The following is a 26,996-nucleotide window of genomic DNA, read 5'->3' as shown; positions in this document are numbered from 1 at the left end:
CAGCTGGAACTTGAAATATCATCTAGTCCCATAGTTCCTGGATGTTAGTGTGCATCACCTGGGGACCTTGTAAGGCCCACCCTGTTGGAAACCACTGCTCTCATTCACCATCTTGTTCAGCTTCTGCTGGAATCACATCCTATAGAGCTCCCTCAGACGTGAAGGCTCTGCCTTACCAGTTCTGTGCCCTTGCTGACCAAATTCTGCTCTGGGTTGGTGACGAACGCTGTGGCATGCTTACTGTCCTTAACAAGCGTTTATTAGAGACCTACTAGGTGCCAGGCACTGTTATAGGTCCTGGAGATGCAAGTGTGAGTGAAACACACAAAGCTCTGCCCTTAGGAGCTTACATCCTAGTGGGCAAAATTCTCTTTGCATCAGGTACCTGAATTTGAGGATGGCTAAATGGCAAGGTCCTTGAAGACATCTTTGTGTCTTATGAATCTTGCTGTTCTCAGCGTCTAGCAAAGGGCACAGACAACAAAAGTCTGTTGACCACACCAATGAGTGAATGCCAAGTGCCACACCCAACCCTCCTACCTCAACCTTGCTAACACTACCAGGGACATGCTCTTCAACCATTAAGAATACGGTATCTTAAAGTTAGTGGGAACCCACTTAAAAACATTCCCTCCCCAGTTGTCATTTTCTTCTTTTTCTTACAGTTTTATTGAGATATAATTCACATACTATATAATCCATCCATTTAAAGTGTACAACTCAAGGGTTTTTAGTATAGAATTTAATATACAGATATGTGCAACCAACACCACAGCCAATTTAGAATGTTTTCATCTCTAAAAGAAACCCTACACCCTTCTGTTACTGTCCCCCTCTCTCTCATTCATGCCAACCAACCCTAAGCAACTAATCTACTTTTTATCTCTATAGATTTGCCTATTCTGACCTTTTATATAAATGAAATCATATAAATATGTTGTCTTTGGCGACTAGCTTCTTTCATTTAGTAAAATGTTTTCAAGGTTCATCTGTGTTATAGTATGTGTCAGTATTTCATTTCTTTTTACAGCTAAATAATATTTCGTTATAAGGATACTAGAGGCCCGGTGCACAAAAATTTGTGCACTCGGGGAGAGAAGGGGGGGCCCTCAGCCTGGCCTGTGCCTTCTCGCAGTATGGGACCCCTCGGGAGATAATGACCTGCTGGCTAAGGCCTGCTCCTGGGTGGCAGAGGGCAGGCCCAATCCCTAGGTGCAGCCCCTGGTCGGGCTCAGAGCAGGGCTGATTGGGGAGTTGGGGAGCTCCCCCCTGTCATGCACAGAGCAGGGCCCATCAGGGGGTTGAGGAGCTCCCCCCTGTCACATTCAGGGCAGGGCCAATGGGGAGGTTATGGCTCTACCCTGTCACACACAGAGCAGGGCCTGTGGTGGTCGGGGGGGGGGGGGGAGGGTTGGGGTGCCACACCCTGTCACACACAGAGCTGCAGGGAGATCAGGGGCTTTGGGCACTGCCCCCTGTCACACTGATCCCGGTGCCGGGAGCCTCGCTGCTCCGCTGATCCCGGTGCTGGGAGGCATATTACCCTTTTACTATATAGGATAGAGGCCTGGGGGCCGGCTGGTTTGCCCTGAAGGGTGTCCTGGATCAGGGTGGGGGTCCCCACTGGGGTGCCTGGCCAGCCTGGATGAGGGGATGATGGCTGTTTGCAGCTGGTCACACACCCTTCAGGGTAGGGGTCCCCATTGGGGTGCCTGGCCAGTCTGGGTGAGGGGCTGAGGGCTTCTTTCAGGCTAGCGGTTGTTGATTGAAGCTCCCAACCGCTCCTTTTTTTTTTATATTATTCTGGGCCAGCTTTAGCTCTGGCTCTAGCTCTGAGAGCAGGTATCTGGTTTGTTTCGGTTCTATAATCGAAACAATGTATAACTCCAGCTCTGAGATCCCGGCCTATATTTGTTAGAATGTTTCAAACTGCCAGCTCAGAGGCGGGCAAGTCAGGCGGGGGAAGGTTGGAGTCCTCCTTCACTGGAGCAAGCAAGCCTCATGTTCGCTTCCAGCTGCCTGGCTGCTGGCCGCCATCTTGGCTGACAGTTAATTTGCATAAGGATATGCTGATTAGCCAATGGGAAGGGTAGCGGTCATACACTAATTACCATGTTTCTCTTTTATTAGTGTAGATGCCACCTTTTGTTTATCCATTCATCAGCTGATGAGCATTTGGGTTGCTTCCACCTTTTAGTTATTATGAATAATGTTGCTATAAACATTTGTGTACAATGTGTGAACATTTTGTGCAGTTTTTTGTTTGTTTGTTTTTTGTTTTCATTTCTCTTAGGCATATACCTAGGAGTTGAATCACTGGGTCCCAGGGAAGTCAATGTTTAACTGTTTGAGGAAATATCAGACTGTATTCCAAGGTGGCCTTTATTATTCCTTATAAGGTGTGTCTGCTAACAACAAATTTTCACAGTATTTGTTTATCTGGCAATATCTTTTTTTCACTTAAAATTTTTTGCTTATTTTTTTGTTATCCTCACCTGAGGATATTTTTCCATTGATTTTTAGAGAGAGCTGAAGAAAGGGGAAGAAATAAAGAGAGGAAAAAACATCAATGTGAGAGAGATACATTGACTGGTTGCTTCCCACACACACACTCCTACTAGGGCCAGGGATTGAGCCTGCAACTAAGGTGCGTGCTCTTGACTGGATTCGAACCCAGAGCCTTTAGTCCACAGGCTGGTACTCTAACCACTGAGAAAAACTGGCTAAGGCATATTTCACTTCATATTTGGAAGAAACCTGTTGTATTATCGAACTCTCAGTTGACAGTTTTTTTTTTCCTTTGAGCACTTTGAATATCCCACTTCCTTCTGAGCTTCACTGTTTCTGATGAGAAATCAACTATTAATATTATTGGGATTCCCTGTGACAAATCACTTTCCTCTTGCTACTTTCAAGATTTACTCCTGTCTTTGGTGTTCAGTGTTTTTACTATGATGTGTCTATTTATGGATCTCTTTAAATTTATCCTCATTGGAGTTCCTTAAGTTTCCCAGCTGCATTCATTAATGTTTTTTTAATATTTTTGGAAGATTTCAGCCATTATTTACTTTAATATTTTTTTCTGCTCCTTTCTCCCTCTCTCATCTCCTTCTTGTACTCCTAGTATACATAAAAGAATACCTTTAATGGTGTCCCATATTTTTCCAAGACTCTGTTCATTTTTCCTCATTCTGTTTCCTCTCTGTTCTTCAGACTGAGTGATTTCTATTGATCTATTTTAAAGGTTGCTAATTCTTTCTTCTGCCAGTTCAAATCTACTGTTGAGCTTCTCTGGTGAATTTTTATTTCTATGATTGCATTTTTCCTTTTGGTTCTTTTTTATAATTTCTATCTTTTTTACTGCTATTCTATGTTTGACAAGAAATTGTCACCATACCTTCCTTTATTTTTTAAATCGTGAATTCCTTTGGTGTTTTTTTTTAAATCAAAACAAAACAAAACAAAACAAAACAAAAACATTTATAATAACTACTTTGACATCCTTGTTAAATCTGGCATCTAGTGTCTCTCACAGCCAGTTTGTCTTGTCTGCCTTTTATCTGTCCCCCCCACCCCCAACCCACCTGCCTGTTATACTTTTCTGTTTCTTTGCAAGTCTTACAGTTTTTGATGGAAACTAGACATTTTAGATATTATATTGTAGCAATTCTGGTTACTGGTCCTCTCCCTCCCCTCTTCCCCTCAGGGCTTTTTATTTCCTTGCTTATTTGTTTAGTAACTGGCTGGATTGTTTTAGGGAAGTTTTATTTCCACCTCAGCCCCCTCAGTGGAAACCTATGATGTTGCTCCTTAGGGGGTGCAGCCTTCGGTGTGCCAGAGTCACCCTGGGGTGAAGTGGCCTTGGCAGTGCTCTCTTTAACATTTAACTTTCTCTTTCCCTGACTACCTCCAGCTGTTAAATTCCACTAACTTCCAGCTGATTGTTGCTTTCAGGAGTGTCCTGGGACATAAATTCCTCCACAGTCTTATCCAATCAAATCTGGGCTCCTTTGAAGAGATAGTTTCTAATATATATATATTGATTTCAGAGAGAAGGGAGAGGGAGAGAGAGAAACAGACACATCAATGATAACAGAGAATCATTGATCGGCTGCCTCCTGCACGCCCCACACTGGGAATCGAACCCACAACCCCGGGCATGTGTCCTTGCCTGGAATCTAACCTGGGACCCTTCAGTCCAAAGGCCAACGCTCTATCCACTGAGCCAAACCAGCTAGGGCTGAAGAGACCGTTTCTGAGGTCAGTACTTGAGAACTGTCTGGCCCCAGGAGGTCTCTTTCCCCAGTTCTCCGTGGCAAACTAGCATGCCCACCATTTATTCTATATCTCCAACGACTCTACCAATCTTCTCCCAATTGCCTTCCACTGGGGCCTCCCTATGGGCATTTTTCAGATGCTGTTGTTTTGAACTAATCTACTTTGTGGTGCAAATGAAGTAGTAGCTTTGGGAAAAGATTTGGCACTCTCTGTACTACAGTTTATTTCTACCTCCAGGCAAAAATCTCTGAGCCATGGCTCTGGTGCTGGCATTAGGGAAATAGCATGCTTCCCTGAGCGATATCCCCACTTTAGGAGCTGAACTCTCAGAGGAGGGGAGAGAGTACCCTCAGGTCTTCTTGCCTTGCCTCTCCCAACATGGCTCCATTACCAGCTGGGGCAAGGGCAATTGGGATCCTAGAATTCTCAGCAGTGTTGTACCCATGTTAGAGCCTCTGTTCCATGAGTGGGGATTAGGCAGAAGTAGTTCGCAGCTCTTGGCCACACTCACCCAGAACTTAGCTGTAGCAACAGGGAGCTTGGAGCAGGATAAGAAATGCCTCATCTGGAAAGACAATCCTTCAAGTGGGAGCTTAGGGAGAAAGAGAGCCCTGTGACCTTGGTTGCAACAGTCTAGAGTTTCCATGTTACTGAGCTGGGATGGGAGAGGGAGGGCATGGGTCTTGGTTCAAATACCACAGACTCATTGTTCTTATTGAGGCTTAGTAGATTTTCTGGAATAAGTATTCCTTCATTTGCTATAGGCACGTAGGACCATTTCCAGAGACTTTAAATTTTTAAAAATAATTTTCACTAGTTCTGGCAAGCACATCTGTGGAGTTCCTCATGCTGTGTTGCTGGAAGTGGACTTTCAGAAGTTGTGATACTTTATTTTAGTATCTATTTTATCTGTATAGATATCCCCAGAACAACAGTTCTCTAACCTTAATGCGCATATAATTCACCTGGGGAGCTTGTTAAAAATATAGGTTCCTAGAGCCCTATCCCCCAGAAATTACAATTTTCTAGGACTTGGGTAGAAGCTAAAAGGAAATCTGCAGTTTTAGAAAACTCGCTACATGATTCTTTGAAAAAAATTATATTAAAAAGACTAACACACGCCAGATAAGATCGATGCCCTCCTCTTTTTTTCTGATGGATTCTATGTTTACAATGGAGCTTTGCAGCTATGGCAGAGTCAAATGCTGTCTACTTGAACATCACAATAGCAGGTGTGTGTGTGTGTGTGTGTGTGTGTGTGTGTGTGTGTGTGTTTACACACCAAAATTTAGAAATAGTCTCATTATAGAAAGTGCTGCTCATTTGGGGAGGGGAAGTGCTTCAGAATCATGGTTTAGGGATGCCAAGAATCAAAGATGACAGAGGACTCCAGAGCAAGGCTTCTCAGATTGAGGTCAGGAAACTTGCCTCAGAATCCTATTTCTCTTGCACCAGATCTGACTTTTCCTTGGTGCTGCTACCATTTGTAACCATCCTTCAAAACAGAGAGCGCACCACAGGCCTTGCTGCAATTGAGCTGATTTGCACACCATCAAGTGGCAATATGTGCCCCTGGTGAGAAAATTAATAGGATTAAAGCAGCTATCAAACATGCCGCAGCAGACAGGATTCCTACTGCCTAGCTGCACATGGTTATCACTAATGTGACTCCTCCTCATCGTACTAACAGAAAGTGAATATTATTTCATATTTAAAAATTCTAGACAGAAACCATTAGCAATTTATTTTTCCCAAAGAACTGGCTAATTAAAATTGTAAATAAGTCTGTGTTATGTTTGCATGTACTCCTGTGACTCTTTCATAAAGAACTAGAACTGGATGGCTAAATGATTGTTCTGTTGCGTATTACAACCCGACCCTATTCCATCTGCCCACAGTCCCATTAGAGGAGAAGGCCACACTCAGGAGAAGAAGAAGCTGTGGTAAGGGCTTCCACAACAGAAGGCATAATTAAACAAGAGGGAGGCTCCAGGGAACTCAAGAAACCTGGCTTTCTGAGGCACTATAAGAAGCCAGGGAATATTTTTCTATTTCCTACTGGGTTTAGTAGGTGGATTATTATTATCACTTATTTTTTAAAGATCAAAAGACTAGGATTCCCTTGTGGGAACTGCAAAAAAAATATGTTAGACAAAAAGCCAAAAATCAACCAATTTTAACCTTTTTCTTTTAGAGTTCCTCACATACCTTAGTCAGTAGGGTGTCCCTGCCACACTCTTGCCATATTAATAACTGATAGCCTTTATCGGTACCAATTCAGAATAAAATTTAGGAAATTTCTGATTTTTCCTCCATGATTTAATGATATGCAATTATGTCTCAGTAATGGTCACCTTAACTGGAGTTGCATCTTTAACCAATATATAATACTAGACATATGAAAACAAATCTTAGAAAACACAAATTATAAATTGATCATTTTAATTTACAAAACAATATACCCAGGGCTTCTTTAAATTATAAGTTCTTTGGTAGATTATATAGTTAATTCACAGATCATCAATTACTATCAATGAATGAACAATGAGCAAATTAGTACTTATTATTGATTGAAAAAGACACCTCCCCTCACCTAAATTGAGCCTCTTTTGTTATACTCTACTATAGCGGCCCTTACTCTTCCAACATAAAACTTATGATTTTAATTATGTTTTTATATTAGATTATATATTTCACATCTGTCTCTCCACTGGAACCTCCATGGAATAGACCATCTCTATTTGTTCACTACTATATGCCCCACATCCAGCACAATGTCTGATCCTTAATTATTTGTGGGACATGTGAATAAAGTCATTAGGTTCTTGGGATTTTAAATTGGGGAGGCTGATTGATAGGCTTTAGGATTCCCTTGAAGTCCCTGAAATTATCTAAAAAATATTGTTCATTTCTCCGGGGAGAAGACCCACCAACTTCATTAGATTTTGAAGGGGTCTGTGACCTCCCCAAAAGGTAAGAAATCATGGGCCTACTTCAGTTATAAAACAGGATTCAATACCAAAGAACTCACATGTGGCCTAAAACAAAGTATGCTACATGCACGTACCTTTACGGGGAAGGATGTGTGGCTGTGTGTATAGTGTGTGCATAACTTCTAAGAACAGAAACAGAAGTGCCTCTGTGAATTTACAGACCAATCCACATTCTCATGTCCCCGTGTGAATAACTGGTCATTCTTGTAGTCACTGGGCTCCAGCAGTAGCTGTTTGTATTCATCTGCTTCTTGGCAGCAACATCCATCACTCAGGCCAGAGAAAAGGAGTCTGTAATTCCCTCCTTTCACCTGTTTGGGATGCTGACATCCCTCTTTGTGGGAGTTCTTTTTAATAACAAACCTGTAACAACAGCACGGGCTGTGTTTATAAAGCACAGATGCCCAGGCAATTTGACCAAACAACCCTGGGACTTCCCTTCCCTTGCCCTGCAGCCAGCGAGGAGACCCAGCCCAATCAGGCAACGGCCTCCAAGTGCTGCACTCTTCAGGGCCTGGGAGACTTTGAGACGGGCTGGAATAGGCTAATTGGCTGATGTATATTAAACCTCTTCTTCCTTCTCTCCCAACTCCAGAAGATGTTTCCCTTCAGTAAATTTTCTCCCTCATTTTTGTCCTGAATATGGAGACTTCAAAAGTAAATTCGTCCGAGGAAAGGTTTTTGATGTGCCACTAGCTCTCAGCTATCCACATTAACAGAGATGAGCAGTGGTACAGATCATTCAAAACCAAAGGCTCTTCTATTTAGCTTTGTAGTTCACTGTTGTGAGGAGCTCCGTGGCAGACTTACCTCCCTAATTATGTCTGTCTTTGCTTCTTATTAAAATGAGTGTGTCTGCTTTAGGGCCAGGCAGATGGGTGACACAAAGATTCTGGCACAGAATCCGTAAAATTCACCAGGGGAAATCTACCAGGCACACAGATAATCAGACTTGACTAGATTTGAGTTCACGTCCTTAATCACCTGTGATCAATTGCTTTGCTCCTCTGTGACTCAAGTGAGCCAGGGATGAGACATAATTATAGGAGTCTAGTTCGAAGGCAATGAGTCTTTACATTTACGCTGAAGACACAAGACTGTTGTGGCCAAATCTAATAAAAAAAAGTCAATGTTGATGTTTTTCCCTGCCTAGATTCACAGCCTCCTATTCTGCAGTCTGAGTTATCTTTCTAAGCAAATCTCATGATGTTCATCTCTACTTTACATCCTGCAGTGGCTCCCTGTGCTGGGCATTAGGGATATTCCCAAATACCCGACTCTCTCCTCCCCAACACGTGACAGGACTATACACTTCCACCCACAAAGTGAGATATGGCTGTGGGACTGGAGTTGGCTATGGAAATATGAGTGGAAGTGGAATGCCACTTCGAGGTGATGGTTGCAGAGCCAGCGTGGGCTTGGCTATTTTGTCTGGTGAGACCGACTGGCAGTGTCTAACACAGTGGCTGCTCCATCCCCCTGGGTCGCTGAGTGACTGTGATGAGCAGAGCTCTAGTTAGCCAGTGATGAGCATGTGGTAGGAGCAAGAAATCAGCCCCTGTTGTCTTAAACCGCTGAGATTTTAAGGTTTTTCACGTTAACTCAGCATATCATCACGGCACATGCCAAGCTGCAGCATGACTGTCTGAGTTATCTCCCCAGCTAGACACTGAACAACCGGAGGCCAGACCTATTTCTTCTTCAGGACATTAAGTCCAGTGTGGAGCATGTTTAACGCAACTTGGTAGAAAATGAAATTCTCTGCCTTCCTGGCCTCCGTGATCCTCTATGTTTATGTTTCTCTAATGCTTGCTCCCTTGTCAGCATCCCCAGCTGAAATGATAAGGTGCCCTTGGTGTTCAGATATATGAATGGGGGACCTATTCTTATGGATCAGTAGTACAAGTAGGAAGAGCTGGCAAGGGGGAGAGAGAGGCATACTTAGGTTGCAGGCATTTCAAATACAATACATGGGCTCAAGGGGCAGACAAGATTTTGAAATGAAGTTTCTTGGAGTGACCACATGGGAAAAATAATATCCCAAAGTATTTGTTTTATGAGGCATCACAGGTGTTATCTGAACTAGACTCCTACATCATCACCATCATCTTCATCATCATCATCATCGCTGATAACTTACTATGTACCAGTCATAGCTCCAACCACCTCACAATTAACTCACTGAATCCTTACAACTCTATAAGGTAGCTATTATTTCCATTTTACAGACGAAGAAATTGAAGCACAGAGAGATAAATTCCCTATGGCCACACAGCTAGGAAATATCCTTCTCTGAATTCAGGGTATGCTTGAACACCACCCCCCATGATGGGGAGCTCGCTAACTCCCAATGCATCCCCACCACCATACCCAAGTCCTGTCCTGCCTCCTCCTCCAACTGCCATGTCCCAGACCCTTGTGCCTTCAAGACCAACCCAAAGCAATTCTACCCTCTCTTTCCAAGGAGGTCCTTCACATATCTAAGGCAACAACTGCATGTCCCTTTAGGCTCCTCTTCTCCAGTCTAAACAGCCCCAATTCACTCAACCATTTCCAATGTGCCATGGCCGAGGTCCTTCACCATCCCAGCTCAGAGACTCACACATGCTAGTAGGTTGCGTCAGCAGAATGGAGCTGGTGACTCTCCCTTCTAGCCTTGCACTGAGCCAATGCCTTCTACAACCCCAGCACATTTCTTTCACCTTGTAAAGCAAGGTTGGAGGCAGAAATGGGGCCATAATCTGCTACAGAACAGCTGGCTGGCCACATGTCCCCATCCTGGATGCTATAGAATCCATACATTCAGAGTTCCTCAATCTTTTTTTTTTATTGTCTAAAGTTTTACATATGTCTCTTTTTCCCCCAATTGACCCGCTCCCCCATCCCTTCCCAGCCCAGGCAAGCCCTCACCACCTCAGTGTCTGTGTCCATTGGTTATGCTAATATGCATGTATATAAGTCCTTTGGTCAGGTTGGAAGCCTGTTCCTGCCCCTTTTCATCCTCCCCCAACCCCCTCCCTCACCACTCTCCTGCCCCCAGAGGTGCTCCACTCACCATGGAGTTCATGGCGAAGTGATTGTGCTGCGTCTGGAGGTCCAGAGCGTGCTGGTAGCTGACTCCGATCTCCGTATGGCTCTGGAGGAATAACTCCTTGTTGTGGCTTATCCAGTCGAACATCTAGAGGAGACAAGATCATACAGATTAATCAGAAGGGTCATGGGGCCAAGAGTGCAAAGCTTTCAGAACTACCAGAAGGCATAAAACCCTCCTGCTGGTTCTCAGTGAGGACGAGTCATCCCTTGCAGAACAGGGTGGTCCACAGCCTGGTTACCTAGGTTTCCTGGTTTCACTTTCAGCAGAAGGGCCCACCATTGGCCTCTGCATTTCTCTACAGAGCCTAACAGACAAAGAGTAAGTGAATCAGGAAGATGGGGGCGAAAGCTATTTACTATCCCTAGTTACTTCCCCTTTGAAGAAACTTGTAGAAAGCCGCAAAAAGGCCCCATGCATGCTATAAAGCAGCGGTTCTCAACCTGTGGGTCACGACCCCTTTGGGGGTTGAACGACCCTTTCACAGGGGCCGCCTAAGACCATCAGAAAACACATATATAATTACATATTGTTTTGGGGATTAATCACTATGCTTTAATTATGTTCAATTTGTAACAATGAAAATACATCCTGCATATCAGATATTTACATTACGATTCATAACAGTAGCAAAATTACAGTTATGAAGTAGCAACGAAAATAATTTTATGGTTGGGGGTCACCACAACATGAGGAACTGTATTAAAGGGTCACAGCATTAGGAAGGTTGAGAACCACTGCTTTAGGGACAGGTGATGAGGGGGCAAGCTGGGAGCTGGGAGACTTGACCTATTCCCTACTGCCCCACTAGAGGGGAGAAAACCTATGGAAAGCAACAGGGCATACTAACATGTCACGTAGGCAGTGACCAAGCACGCACTGTGTTGAATTGACTCTGAACTGAACTTTCATGTAGCTCCATGGACTCACAAGTAGAGGGTTTCTACTATCGCCCATCAGGAACCAGAAGAAGATTTTAAGGGCACAGTGAGTATCATTTGGCACAGCGGGCATCGAGCTATTTCCTTCCCTTAGCTCTGTACCCTGTTTTTCATTTAGGCTTCTCTCAGGCAGTCACATGCTTTAAAGGTCGCTGAACAGAACCCAGCTCCAGAGAAGGGCCTGATCATTCTAAAGGGGATCCCTCCTCAGACACCAGATCTAAGCCAATCAGTGTATATACCATTTCCTGGTCAATGGGATTGTCTCAGAAATAGGAATGTTATCCAACTCAATACAATAAAGCCTGAGGGGAAGTTTGCTGGAAGTTTCTGGGAAAACAGAGCCCTAGTTCTTTAGCTATAACCTCACTTCCTCTGATACTGTCACTGTGACCCTGAGCCTCAAATTACTACTCTTGAGTGTGAAGCCAATGGGCAGAGAAAACGTGTAGCCAAAATAATGGCAGGAAACAGAGGCAGAGCCCTACCTTGTCCCTGGACTTCCTTAGTACCTGAGTCAAGAAATCCCCTCTAAGATTCAAGCCTATTTAAGTTGGATTTTCTGAAATTCACTGCCCAGATCAGTCAAATGACACAGCTAGGAGAGGCGTGACACCTTTGCAGAAGAGCTCTGCTCTACTTGGAACCGGTGCTCTGTGGTTTGTGATGGGCAAGGCTGCAGCTCAGCTGCAGAAGCTGAGCACAGGTGCAGGCTGGAGAAGCTGCAAAGGCCATGCCAGCTTTCCTGAAAGCACAACCACAGCCTCATTATTTCCTTTTTTAAAATTTTATTTATTTGTATTTTATTTATTCTTATTTTTTAAGTAAATCTTTATTGTTGAAAGCATTAAATATGTCCCTTTTTCCTCCCCATTGCCCTCTCCTACCCTCTCTGCCCCCAAGGCCTTCACCACCCTATTGTTTGTGTCTATGATATTTATTTTTATTGTTGACGATATTACAAATGTCCCCCGTTTTCCCCTTTTGCCCCCTTCTACCCAACCCCTACCCTATCCCAGACCTTCCCCACACTACTGTCTGCGTCCATGGGTTATGCATTACGCATTTATGTTCTTTGGTTAATCTCTTCCCATCCCCTCCAACATCCTCCTCTCTGAGATCTGTCAGTTTGTTCCATGCATCCATACTTCTGGACCTATTTTGTCCATCTATTTATTTTGTTCCTTAGATTCCATATATGAGTGAGATCATGTGATACTTATCTTTCTCTGACTGGCTTATGTCACTTAGCATAATACTCTCCAGGTCCACCCATGCTGTTGCAAATGGTAAGAGCTCCTTCTTTTCACAGCTGCATAGTATTCCATCGTGTAAACGTACCACAGCTTTTTTTATCCATTTATCTACTGATGAGCACTTGGGCTATTTCCAGATCCAGATCTTAGCTATTGTAAATTGTGCTGTTACAAATGGCGGGGGAGGGGGGGTGTATATATTCTTTCTGATTGGCATTTCAGGAGTCTTAGGATATATTCCCAGAAGTCGGATCGCTGGGTCAAATGACAGTTTCACTTTTAATTGTTTGAGAAAACTCCATACTGTTTTCCACAGTGGTTGCTCCAGTTTGCATTACCTCTTACAGCAGTGCAAGAGGGTTCCCTTTTCTCCACATCCTCCTTGTAAATGAAAAGTGAATTTACTTTTTCAGTTACATTCAACCAACACTTAAGGGACACTCGCTGTGTGCTAGGTACTGTCCATTTCAACAAAAGGCAAAATGACTACAATGTGGTTCTTAAATTTAAGTGGCTTAAAGCAGACATGGACTCAGAAACATTGTTAGTACAACTTGGCATATGACTTGATTAAAATCACAACTCGGAAAATAAATCTATCAAGATAAAGGTCAATACAGTCTATCAAAGGTAGCACCCACCCTTGATGATGAACAGCGAAGGCTTCCCAGAGCAGGTGACACCTGAGTGAGCCTTCACTCAGGTAGGAATTAGCCAAGTGAAGATGAGTAGGGCCGAAGCTCCAGGCAAAGGTGAGATCAAAGGGACAGAACTGGGGGGCAGCCCAGTGTGCCCAGGGCTCTGAAACACTGCATTTGTGCTTCTGGAACCTAATATGAGAAGATGATATGGCTAGGAAGGTGGATGGGATGACTGATCATGAAAAGCCCTGGACACAGGCTTCAAAAAAACCTGGACCATACTCTGTGGGCAGCAAGATTGTGGTGGAGGGTTTTAAGTTGAACAGTAAGGTGTAATGTGAGTGTGGGATGTGGAATGGAGAGGGGAGATGGAGCAGAGTATGGTTCGGAGGCTGTTCCAGCAATCCTGGTGAGAGAGGGTGAGAACCTGGAGACCTGGATTAGGGTAGTGGCAGTGGAGTCAGAGAAGTGGGCCGACTTGAGGACTCACTATTGTTTGGGGAGGGAGGGCAAGGAAGAGCTTAGGAGAACAGCCAGGTGTCTGGCCTGGTGCCCTGGGTCCTTAAAGAAAAGTTGCCACCACAGGTGCTACCTAAAGCAGAGGGTAAGAGGCTGGGGGTGAGGTGGGGTGGAGAGGCAGTGGGTTCAGTGTTAGATGTGCTGGGTTTGAGAGGCTTTTGAGAGTTTCACCTGGAGGTGCCCCATGAGCAATTAGATTTACGTGTCTGGAGGTCAGGAGAGAGACATTGAGGATGGTGACAACTCACACTTAGGTATAAAAACATCAGCTCTGAAGGCAAAGGTGCATGATTTGGGATGATTCTCCATTTCAAATTCCTCGGATCACTTCTGGCTGTCCTATATAATAAAAGGATAATATGCAAATCGACCTAACGGTGGAAAGACTGATCGCTATGACACGCACCAACCACCAGGGGGCAGATGCTCAGTGCAGAAGCTGCCCCCTGGTGGCAAGTGCACTCCCACAGGTGGCCAGTGCAGCTCAGCCACAAGCTGGGCTGACGGCTGGAGAACGCAGCGGCCTGCCTCTGCAGCAGCGTAAGGACCCTTCGAGGGAGGTCCGACTGCTGGCCCGTGGGGAGCGGGTCTAAGCTGGCAGTCAGACATCCCCTGAGGGTCCTGGACTGAAAGAGGGCACAAGCTAGGCTGAGGGAACCCCTCCCTCTCCAACCCCCACCCAGTGCACGAATGTCGTGCACCGGGCCTCTAATTTTAAAATAATTTCTCATCTCTTTTCCTTACTGACAAAAGAATCAATAGAGTAAATGAAAATCTGCCGTGCCTGAAGTCCTTGGAACTTGTGATGAAAAGACCTCACTCCACATACATTCTTGGCTATCCCAGTGGCCGAAGAGTGACCTTCCCTGAATTTTCTCTTAAATGCTATTTATATATGCAAATAAGCAGAGGAGTAATGTGCTAGCTCCAGAATGATTAGCTGGCCCAGAGCCAGGTCTCTGCTGTACTGCAAACCAATGAGAGCTGGACACAGGCCAGTTAGAGTAGAAAGCAGTAAGAAATGTGAATTGAAAGACATGCCAGAGCGGAGAGTACCAGAGGGACTGTGCACCTCTTTGAATGGGCTTCTCACAGAATGGGTCTGAGCCCATGCCATTCCACCCCATTCTGCATTCCGAGTTTGAGCACACAAGCTACTCTCCAGGGGCTGGGCATTCTGGGAAAATTCAGCTGTGTTGAAGGCAGCATTCCAAAGAGGTGACACACGTCTAAGGCAGAGAGAAAAAGACCTGCTCTGGGGACTAGATGGTACCATGTGATATCAGGAATTAGGGTATCTCTACCATGGCTGTTTGCTAAGGGACGATCTCAAGTCTGCTCTGGGCCTGAATCTGTTGTGTAATGGTATACAATCCTCACCCTTGCAAGCTTGGCTGTCTGCAAGGCTCATTTTTATTCCTGTTACATTCAGTGGAACTGACTGCAGAGAGAGGATATGTACACATGTATGTGTGTGTGTGGGGGGGGGGGGTGGAGTGCGCGCGCACTCATGTACACGTGTGCAGTCAAGTTGGATGAAGATGGCTGGTTCAAAGCCTGGCTCTCTCACTAATTACCCATAAGACTATGGGCAAGTCTCTTCATTTCTGGACTTCTCATTTGCAAGGAGTAAGTGGTTCTCAGAATGGAGGTAAGCATCCTGGTTGATAATCAGCTCAATTTAGAAACTATAGAACATATTTTTTCCATTCACAATAAAAACAGTTTTATTGAGTCTCCTGGATCAGAACCCATATTCATCACTACACCTTACATTTTTGAAGTTGTGAATAAAAGCATGTCAATGGGAAAACTGACATTTGCCGATAGCCAGAGGAAGGCAGCTTCTTCATCAAAGCCCTGACACTTGTTTGGTGTGTTAAGAGTTCAGAATGTCCGTTTGCATACTTCACCTCATGGCACCCATCAGGCCCACTTTATATATGGGAAAGAAGGGCAGGGGAGTGAAGCCCAGGACTCAGAATTCACTCATTCCACCCAATGCACATTCACAGACTGCCTGCTGAACCAGGCTCTCGGGACACTGCCTACCCCCTCCCCTCTGCTGGGCTCCACGGGGCAGTTAGCCTTCACCGGGCAGCCCTCTGGACACTGTGGGGCTCCACTGAAGTAAGGTGCTGTCCCTCACATGGAGTCAATAACTCCAACACCCAGCCTCCTCCTCTCCCCTCACCCCTGCCCCAGCAGTGCCTGGGAACAGCTAGTTCAAACAGTCCCACTTCTCTCAATAAACACTTGTGAATGAATGAATGAATGAATGAATGAGGAGCGAGCTGGCCACAGGCTCTTAGGTTGCTCTCTCTAGACAAACTGACCCTTTCTAAGCCCCCTTCCAGCTAGAACATTTTATGATTTATTCTATTTGAATTGGGCCCTCTGGAAGACACTTGAACTAGACTGACCCAAAGATTTAAAGAAAAACTAAAGAAAATATCTCTACAGTGGTTTCAAACACTTTGATCTTTCTTTTTCTTTTTTTTTTCTTTTTGAGAAGCTACAAATGGTAGGTTCAATAAAATGTAATATAACAACAAAATTCCTCTAAAAGGAAAGTTCATGTCTAAATAATGAAATTTTATCTCTTAGTTTGGAAGCCAACATAGTTTTGTCTAATTAAGAAGACAGATATTACATATAAGCTACTTGGGTTTTTAAATGTTTTTATTTTTAATGTTTTGCTTTTAACTAAGCTAAATAATTTTTTATGCTGGCTAAAATTCATTGAAAATATAAAAATCTGATTCTTACTATATAACAAATGATAAAAATAATCTATTTAAATGTAAATTAGGAAAATAACAAGGAACCTTTTTCCCCTTTTCTTTGAAAGATGGGGATAGCTAAAAGGTCATTATTGTTCTGTTCTGTTTTTAGTGAAGCATAAACTATTTCATAGAACAAAGATATTAAATCAGAATCTTGGGCTCGTTGTCCTCATTCGCCAAATTTAGCAATAGCGTCTGATTTAGACTTTCAACTTTCAAACCACCTTACCACCTACTGTTAGTATTTTTTTACTGTCTGTAATTATAGATTATATTGGTTTTTAAGTTGCTCATATTCAGGTTTGATGAGCTAAGAGGACAGAAGACAACCAACGGGTTTTCTTTGCCGATATATGTACATTCCCATATCACCGGTGTCCCCTGTCCCCTGCATATGCACTGCAGTGACCCATCCATACAAGCCTGTACCCTGAAGGGCAGGTACTAGGAACCTCCTTGCAGGCAAACCTTGCTATGCCTGGAACCTTGATGCGCAGTCAACTCCACCATAAAACTCTGTGTTTTAGAGGGCAATGAACAGAGGCTTCAAACAGGAGACCTGGGTTCTAGTGCAGATTCTGCTGTATAAACTCTGACACATGAGGTTACTAGTCTGAACCTCAGTTCCCTCATCTGTAAAATGGGGATGGCAATTTACACTATTTCGACCTTAGCAGAGTAGTGGTGAGATTCAAACAAGACAATGGCTTCATGCTTTGTTCAGTGCTACATACCTGGTAGATTTTAAAATCCATAGAGAGTATATTCTATTGCACACATTTCTCCAATGTTTTCATTTGCAGCACAAAACAGATGAAAGGTGTGGATTTGGAGCTGCAGTAGGTTCACCGCACTGAGAAATCACCATGTGCTAATGGTAATCACACCTGCAGCTCAAAGGGACACATCCACAGCCCAACCCTCTCGGAGATGCATCCCCAGAACCACCACAGGGTACTGCACAGGCCAGGGCACCCTGCGTTCTCCCACTGCCTCCACCTTGATACACACTCAGGGGCCGTGTGGGTGCCCTTGCCCACACAGAACTCAGAGACCCGTACACTCTCTCAGGGCTTTGCCTGAGGGCACGGTGCTCTCCTGCCCTCCCTGTGTGGCCTGCCCAGGGATCTCACTCCCTCCTGCCTTGCTTCCAAACTCTCCCCTTCCCCATCCTCTCTGACACAACCCAACCCTTTCACTGTTATGCACTCAATCCCTTTGGCTCTCAACAGTTTTTCACTCAGGAGAGATTTCTATTTAAAAGCATTACACCTGCAACTCCTCCTGGAATTAGTTTATCCTAATACAGAAATAGCTCAGTAAGAAATAGCTCAGTGGGAAAGCAAGGCCCTTTGTGAGCAACAACCCAGGGATGAGATCCTGAAATGGGTGGCGGAGGAGTCCCAGACAGAAGGAGAGAGGCCCTAAAAAGAGAAGTGGGTGGGAATCAAAAGCAAATTTCCCCACTTTACAATTCTGCTTCCACATGAACTCTGACTGACTGTGTGTGTGTGTGTGTGTTCTGCCCGGCACCCTTAAGCCCCTTCAACCCTGGTTTTCAATTATCCCCTCTCCTGAGATTGGCTTTCCTGGTTTTCCACAGTGAGGTAAAGAGAGTGGAAAAATAAGGGACCCCCAAATGTGAACCTAGTTTCTAGAATTCTTGTCTGAAGGGGATTTGACATTTGCCTCTTCTGTATTTTGCAAGGCTTACAGGCCAAGGGAACTGAGACACCATCTTTCCACTGGGATCTATAGATAGGAAAGGTGGTTGGGATTTGTGCCCGACAGACTGTAGTTGCCAATAAATATCTACTGAGATAAGATTCTCTGGGCTCTGTTTCCCTTTAGGATTTTGGCATGCCAGCTGGCATACTTTAATATATTGTATAAAAGAGAAGCCATTCTTATCTTTCACCATAAACTGGCTGCTTTAGGAGGATGGCTCAGCCCAGTTACCTGGGAGACCTCATCACTGTAGCCCAGAATCAGCCAGGTCACCAAACAGTTTCACAGGCCAGGCTGTGTCTCTGATCTGTAGATATGCTGTGGATCCCCAACCATGTTTCTTACACCATCCATACCCAAATTCCCTAATCTCAGATCTAACCTCCTAGCATTTTGCTCACATCTAGAACTGGCCCAGTCTTTCTACAAAACAGGTAAACATCCCACTGTCAGCAAGGGATTAACAAGACCCTTTCCCCATCTGCATGATAATCTGATTTTCAGTGAACATCTTAGTTCTGTTTTTCTGGGAACAGATGAAGATAATATGTGCCAACACATTACTAAACAACTCTCCCCCCCCCCCCCCAATTGGTAATCTGTATCTGATTGGAAGGACTAACAGTGAACTATAAATATCTATAGAGACCCAATACTTGGGCTTCCCTGAGTGGGTTGACTCTTGTAGCTGGCATGTCCATTGCACAACCCAACCCTTTCATTGTTATGCACTCAATCCCTTTGGCTTTCAACAGTTTTTCACTCAGGAGAGATTCCTATTTAAAAGCATTACACCTGCAACTCCTCCTGGAATTAGTTTACACCTGCAACTCCTCCTGGAATTAGTTTATCCTAATACAGAAACTATTCCGGGTCCCATTGCAGGGACCCGGAAGCTGTGCCAATGCAGTTGTTACAAAAGGTATTGGCTCCTGTGGGACATGGAGTTTTTAAACCATGGCAGCTTCTGCCTCCATGGATCTTGTCTGCTTGAACCTGAGCTGGACTGCACAAGGTCTGTCCTGTCCTGCTATAAGCCATGGTTCCATCTCATGTCATCCTGAGTAGGTCCATGCCAAAAGTGGCCCATGGTAGTCTGGTAAGTCAGAACACTTAGTGGAGTCTAAGAAGACTCCAAACCATATATACAACAGTATTGTACCTTTCCCTGTCTTCCCTTTCTCCAGTCTCCTTTCTCATTTTCGGTTTCTCTCAGTAACAGCAGTCATGATAATGGTAACAACAATAATGTTGACAGCAACTAATGTTTGTTGAATGCTCACTATGTGCCAGGCATTGTTCTGGCACTTTACCTATAGTTTCCCATTTTACAGATTGGGAAACTAAGGCACAGAGAGGTTAATTAACTTGCCCAATGCCACACAGCTAATAAGTGGCAGAGCTGAGATTCAAACCCAGCAGGCCTTGTTCCAATGTTAATGCTCTTAACTCTGTTTCTCCACCCAATGTGCTCAGAGCTTCATTCCATCTATCCTTCCCGTCATCAGCAGACTTTCAGAAGTGTGCTCTGCCCCTGCTGCTTTGTTTCCTCTCCAACCACTTTCTCCTTAACCTATAATATGTCCTTCGTTTACTACTTTCTTAAGTCTGCAACCACAATGAAAGCTGATCATCTTCTCCCTTCTGAGTTCTTCATTCAGCCACTTCTCCTTCACTTTGACCTGATGCAGCCCTTCCTGAAATTCTACCCTCTCTTTGTCCCTCTCACAAGGTCATTTATTTGCAGGGGTAGGCCATCTGGCTGCAGACATGATGAGCTCTTCCCTCCTGCTTTCACAATCTACCAACACTAAATTCTCTCAGGAGAACCAGCGCTTTTACACACTTCATTCTCTTCCTCAACAAACCATGTCTAGTCTCAGCATGACAAAAACAACAGAAACACCAATCCTTCACTCCTACTGATTTAACCAAACTTACTTCCATTTCTCTTCCCAGCTTCTTTTCCTGTCCCCACACCCTTATGGTGACAGTCTCAAAACTTGGCCATCAGTCCTCTGCCCTTTATTCATCAGGTTCTATCCATTTGAAAATCCACTGGGCTCACAACTTCAACAACATAAATAGTATTTCCTATTTCATGTGTTCTGGCCCCATGCCAAGTACCTGCGTAGTCCTTATAATGCTACAAAGAAGGTATTGCTAATTCCATTTTAAACATGCTAAAAACTCAGTACAAAAAGGGAAGTAAATTGCCAAAGATCACACAGCTTGTAAGTGATGGAGATAAATTGAGAATCTAGTGTCCATCTGATCCTCAATCCCATACCATTTCCTCTGTTCCAGGTGCCCTCTAACCTTAACTTCCAGATAACTCACAAGAATAAATACGTGCCAGGCTCTGCAGAGTGAGTTTCACACACATTATCTCAATCCTCAAAACAGCCCTATTAGGTAGTACTAGGTGTACCGGTTAATAATGTGGATTTTTTTCAATAGATGGAGTTACACTTATGTTGATATATATGCGATTTGATATGTATGCTATTTTGTTGTATTGACAACAAGCTTCAAAACTTCATATGTTAAATTGGCTGAAGGTGTTAACATCATAGATATTTTTACACTTAAAAATGTTGAATTTCATGCCAAAAAAAAGAGCATTTGCGATAAGTTATAATTCATTACTTTATTTTGAAGAAAAGTGATGGTGAATACTTCGGGAAGCTTATGGTGAACATGCTCCATCTCAAGATATTTGTGAACGCTGGTTTAAACTCTTTAAAAGTGATGATTTCGATGTGAAAGACAAAGAACGTCCAGCTCAACCGAAAAAGTTTGAAGACCAACAATTACAAGCATTACTGGATGAAGATGAGTTATCAAACTCAAGAACAACTTGCAGAAAGATTAAACATTGCTTGGCAAACAATTTCCAATCATTTATAAGCAATGAGAAAGATTTTAAAAGAAGGAAAATGGGCCACATCAACAGAACGAAAGACAAATGGAAAACCGAAAAGTCATCAGTAAAATGTTGCTTCAATGGCACGAAAGAAAGTCTTTTTTGCATCAAGTTGTGACTGGCGATGAAAAGTGGATTTATTTTGAGAATCCCAAATGCACAAAATCATGGGTTGATCCAGGTCAACCATCAACATTGACTGCAAGGCCAAATCGCTTCGGAAAGAAGACAATGCTCTGCGTTTGGTGGGATCAGGAAGGTGTGGTGTATGAAGAGCTTCTAAAACCAGGTGAAACCACTAGTACTGATCACTACCAACAACAAATAATCAATTTGAACCATGCTTTGATCGTAAAACGACCAGAATGTTCCAGAAGACATGGCAATGTAATTTTGCTTCATGATGACACACTTCAAAACCAGTTAAAGACATGTTAAAAGATCTTGCCTGGGAAGTATTAGCCCACCAGCCGTATTCATCAGACCTTGCTCCTTCAGATTACCACTTGTTCCCATCGATGGCACACACACTTTCGGAGCAGCACTTCAAAATGTACGAAGAAGTGGAAAATTGGGTCTCTGAATGGTTTGCCTCAAAACAAGAAAAGTTCTATTGGGACGGTATCCACAAATTACCTGAAAGATGGGGGAAATGTGTAGCTAGCAATGGACATTACCTTGAATAAAGCACTTTTGATGTTTCTCTTGAAATTATCGTGTTTCCTTTGATTATAAAATCCACTATTATTAACCAGTATACCTGGTAGATACAATCACCACCATCTTTTTCTAGTTAAAGAAACAGATTCAAAGAGATTAAATAACTCGGCCAAGTTCACATAATGAAAACTCAAACCGCATTTTGAAAAGTCATATCTAGGCCTATATAACTCCAAAGTCCACTATCAAATTATCTCCCAAATATAAACCTAAATTTCAGACATTCCTAGTCACACGGTGCTTATGGACTCAACCTTCCACAGCATCTCCAACTATTATGTCATTTCCATGAAAATACTACCTTCTCCTGACTTCACACATCTTCACCCCATTTGTTCTTTTTTCCCCTCAAATAATTCTGAAATTCACCTGCTGCCACTCAGCCCTAAGTCTCCTGCCTAGATTACTGCATTGCTGAATACTCACTATATGTCAGGCATTGCTCTGATCTCCCTAAATCTACTTCTCCCTTATACCAAGCCATCTGCCCCCGCTCAAGTCCTCTGCTCTAGTACACTACTTTCACCATGTCATTCCGTTGGTCAAAAATTAAATAAATAAAAATAAATAAATATAAACCACACATTATTATTGCCACTGTCATCTACAATGCAAAACTCGGTCTCCTTATTCTGGTATTCAAGGTACCCTCTTCCTCCCCGCCTGGTTCAAATCTGCGTTTCCCTATTATTTCACATCACTGTCCTGCACCAAGCATCCTTTCCAGCCATGTTCTATTCACTGCCATGCAAACACATCATATCATAGGCATTGCCATCCCCATATTTATGCTCACATCTTTCCTCCCTACCCTTGAGATTCTGATTCAGTGGGTGTACTTCAGGTAATTCTGATGCACCTGCATTTTTATTTAAACAGTGCACGTGGAGATTTAAGATCTGTCCAACATCAGGTAGCTGGTATCAGATTTAACCCACCTGTAAACTGGTTGAAAACATTGGTAAATAACCAACATAGACCCATGGCCCTTGAAGGAAGGTAAGCACACAGTAAGCCCTATATTCACTTCACCCTGGCTTTCTCCTTGAGGGTATTTTCCAAACTGTGGAGCAAGAGAATAAGAGCTGAGAAGAAAGCAGCAGTCTTGATAAGTCTAAAAAACCCCAGAGATTAGAGCTCAGAGCTGGTAAAGTGATTGGAATTTCAGTAATAGAATAGGAGGAAGCTAAGAAAAGGAGCTTTAAAAAATATTCATTAAAATTTCCTTCAGGTCCTTGGCAAAATCCTAAGCTGTGCATATGCAAGGCAACATTCCAGAATATCTGGCTGTGGGAGGTAAACAGAAATGATAGTGCTGGAGAAATGTTAGGAGTTCTTAGTGTGAAGAGACTTCGGTGAACACTCTGGGCATCGAGTTGGGGCCTCAGAAAGACCAGGCTGTAGGCGTAAAAACCACATCCTAAGAATAAGGACTCTTCCCTGTGATGAATGAAAAGATGGAAGTAGATCTGCCACAGCAAACACTAAACCAAGGCTCAACATGATCAAGATCTGCCCATAATTTAACTGCATCCCAGAACAATATTTAACAGTATTTTAAGAAAGATAACCTAATCAAGAGCCTGTAAAAAATCACTGATAATATTCAGTGTACAATATAAATTACTAGATATATGAAGAAACAGAAAAAAGTGACTGCTGATCATATAATAAAATAGTCAATAGAAACAGACCCAGAGATTATTAGGCTATGAATTAGCAGATAAGACTTTCAAAATAACCAGGATTAACATCTTTAAAAACGAATAGGCAGGAAAGAGACAAAATGGATTAAAAGATGGAACACAGCAACAAAGTCTAGTTTTGTGTTTCTTGTAGCCAAAAGCATCGTCGTCATAAATATAGTGTTGTGTTCATGGCTTAGCATAATATCTAATCCACTTATTGAGTACCCACTGTATTCCAGACATTGAATTAGAAACTCATGATAAAAGATCGAAGTCTATTGAAGGAGACAAATGTATTCAATAGTCTGTCAATTTCAAGTGTGAAAACTATTATGAAAAGTGTATACTATGAGCAGATAGCAGAGGAGCACTTGGTACAATTTGGTAGAGGTAGCGGGAGGGAAAAGCATGGATGGCTTCCAGAGGTGCAACAACTGGCCAACACTTGAGAGACAACATGATCTGGGTGAAGACGGGGTCGATGAGAAGGGCATCTTAATGAGGGAAAATAGCCGAGCAAAGGCCTGGAGGCTCCTAACAACATGGAATAGCAAGGAGGTACAAAGAGCTCTAGGGCAGTGATGGTGAACCTTTTGAGTGTCAGCATTTTGAAAAACCCTAACTTAATTCTGGTGCCGTGTCACATATAGAAATTTTTTGATATTTGCAACCATAGTAAAACAAAGACGTATATTTTTGATATTTATTTTATATATTTAAATGCCATTTAACAAAGAAAAATCAACCAAAAAAATGAGTTTGTGTGTCACCTCTGACACGCATGTCATAGGTTCGCCATCACTGCTCTAGGGCATGATGTGAACAATGGGAAGAAATGAAAGAGAGAGGGAGGGGCCAGGTCACAAAGGGGCAAAGGTCTAAAGGCAGAGGAACTGCACCTTTACCATTCAGCCACAGTGGGAGGCGCTAAAGGGCTGTGACCTGGTCAATTCACTTTTAACTCTGAACTGGATGTCTACACTGAGGTCCCCAGATAGACAGACATTGATTTCATTGCGAAGGGGAGTCCAAGCCAGCTCTGATCTCACAAACAAAATAAACTACCACATTACAGACTTCTCAGCAACTAGGGGCTCTCCACCTCCCGCTGCTCCTCTGCTCATCCCCTCCCCCTCCACTCTTTTTTCTCACAAACCCTTCAATGTCTGGGTCAAAGAAGATAAATGTAAAGGAGGAGATAACATGAAAGGTGCCCAGCACAATGTATGACACATAATAGATGCTGAGTGATGTTAATGCCTTTCCATGCCAGGATAAGCTGGCAGTCACCAAAAGGAGCTGCTTTCTGATTAGAGAAACCCAGGCTGCAAGGCTTCATGCTAAAATCACACACTGTCCTTGAAAATGAACGGCAGCTCAGCTCTGCTGGAGAAGGACAGCTTATGTTAGGCCAAAAAGGCCTCCCTCCTTGCTCTTGCCCTCCTCATGCCAGGTGATGTAATGAAAAGTCTCACCAAGTCCATTTTTAATGTAAATATTTTCAGATTTTAAATAAGGGTGGGTCTTTGGGGTTTGGGGTTGCTTTGATTTTTTGCTGTTTTTTGTTTTGTTTTTTTGCATTTCCAGCCTGTTTGCTGGGTAGACTGAATCCCCTGCAGCACTGGCAATACACATAGTATCCCTCTGTGGGAAAGAAATGGTCATCCAGGAGCCAGCCAGTCAAGCAGACAAGAAACAGGACCAAGCAAGCCAGGAGTCAACCCAGGCAGCCCCGGGATATTGACTCTAAGGGGCCGAATTCCTTCCCTCTGAACCACAGATGCTGATAAAATATTTTCAGGAACAGAGTGAGGGAATGTGCTTCACTCACTTCCCAAAATCTAGAATTGAAGAGGTCAAACCCTACTTAATTCAAGCTAAGAAAATAGTGCCCAGCTGTAGCCCATAGCTAAATTTAGGCATAAACTGAGATCTGGCCCTTGGCAAGTTAATTTAGATGAGCTAATGCTTGTTCCTGGCAAACAGGATACACTCAGTAAATGGTAACTATTATTATTGCTGCAAAAATGGAGTGTCTGCTGGATGTTCACATCCAGTCCTCCCACGCATCCTAAAATAGGCTGTGCCCATCACTTGCACATCTGGAAAACATTTTCACACGGGCTAAGTAGGAGGTGGCCCTCCTCTGGGAGTCCCTCTCTGAGGGAAGGGGGCCCGAACTGGGCTGGAAGGGGGTCTGTGCTAGGTAGGCTTGACCTTGAGGTGAGGAAGAGAGTTCACACTCTTCCTTCCATCGTCTCTCCTCTTACAGCAGTAGCTTCAGCAATGGCTCCCAGCAGGTGAGGGGCCATGCGGGAGCCAGGCTCAGGTACATTCTGGAGGCGGTGCTTGGTCATGCATCCAGCTTCCAGACCCCAGCTGGCAGGAATTCCCGGCAGGAGCTCAAGAAGGACTTTTGGAATAAAGAGCTCAATCGCTCCTCAAAACCCTCCATTAACAATCTTATTCAGAGGACTAAGGTGAATTCCTGTGTTTACACAGGGCCCTTGTCCCTAAGAGTAGGATATGCAATAACCAGGTAACACATGGTAACGTTTTTAGTAACCTTCTCTCACTTTTCTGTGTCTTAAAAGAAATTAAAATTTGAGTTTGATTTAGTGATCCATCCTTTTTCCAAAATATTTCAGGAGTCCCTTCTACTCCCATCCTACTGTCACCATTAAAGTTGGGCTCTCCTTCCTCCCTAACATCCAGTCTATCCGTCACCTGGTCCATTTTCTATAGACATCAATGATGAGAGAAAACCACTGATGGGCTGCCTCCTGCACGCCCCCTACTGGGGATCGAGCCTGCAACCCTGGCATGTGGCCTGACCTGGAATGGAACCATGACCTCCTGGTTCATAGGTTGACACTCAACCACTGAGCCATGCTGGCCAGGCTGGCCCATTTTCTTTCCGTTAGTGTCTCTAGGGTTTTCCCCTCTCCTTCCCACTCCCCTCTCATCTGCTCACACTTGGGTTAGTATATTCCCTGCCTCCAAATTGCAAGATGAAACTTGCTAAAAAAGTGAGAGCATTAGAGTGGCGTCCCTTGAAACCACCACTCAGCAGTAGGTGGTGCTCTTGTGCCAGCCCAGAGTGCTCACAAATGTTTGTTCCATCAGGCAGCTTAGTGAGTACAGACTATGCCACGGCCCATTATTTTATTTGGCACTGATTGTGTGCCTCTGGGGAACACAGAGTTGTCTAAGACACTGGTCCTGACCCCCAGGAATCTGCAATATAATTGGTGGAATGAGGCCTTTGAGCATAAATGTATCATCGCTTGGCATAAAGCTATACTACACGATGGGTTGGAACAGGGCCATTTTGAGCAGTCTGGATAAGGGCTATAGGAAAATGCCCGGAAGAGAGAAAAACAACTTCCAACAGGGAAGAGCCAAGAGAGTAGCATTTGAACTGGACAT

At 43.7% G+C, this 26,996-nt stretch overlaps 1 protein-coding gene across 26 annotated transcripts in view; it reads right to left on the bottom strand.

The window, feature by feature from the left end:
• KALRN (kalirin RhoGEF kinase) overlaps positions 1–26,996 on the bottom strand; it is a 635,703-nt gene that overhangs the window by 366,348 nt on the left and 242,359 nt on the right. For all 26 annotated transcript variants that reach the window (XM_070406353.1, XM_070406356.1, XM_070406366.1 and 23 more), the window contains exon 6: positions 10,327–10,449. In XM_070406353.1, the coding sequence (XP_070262454.1) occupies positions 10,327–10,449 (123 nt within the window). The remainder of the gene's footprint in view (positions 1–10,326; positions 10,450–26,996) is intronic.

The sequence above is a fragment of the Myotis yumanensis genome, unplaced genomic scaffold, assembly GCF_028538775.1.
Source record: "Myotis yumanensis isolate MYYU_CA2020_CCGP unplaced genomic scaffold, mMyoYum1.0.hap1 SCAF_2, whole genome shotgun sequence".
NCBI lineage: Eukaryota > Metazoa > Chordata > Mammalia > Chiroptera > Vespertilionidae > Myotis > Myotis yumanensis.
The sequence above is the reverse complement of the archived record's forward strand: the minus strand, read 5'-3'. Positions and strand labels throughout refer to the sequence as shown.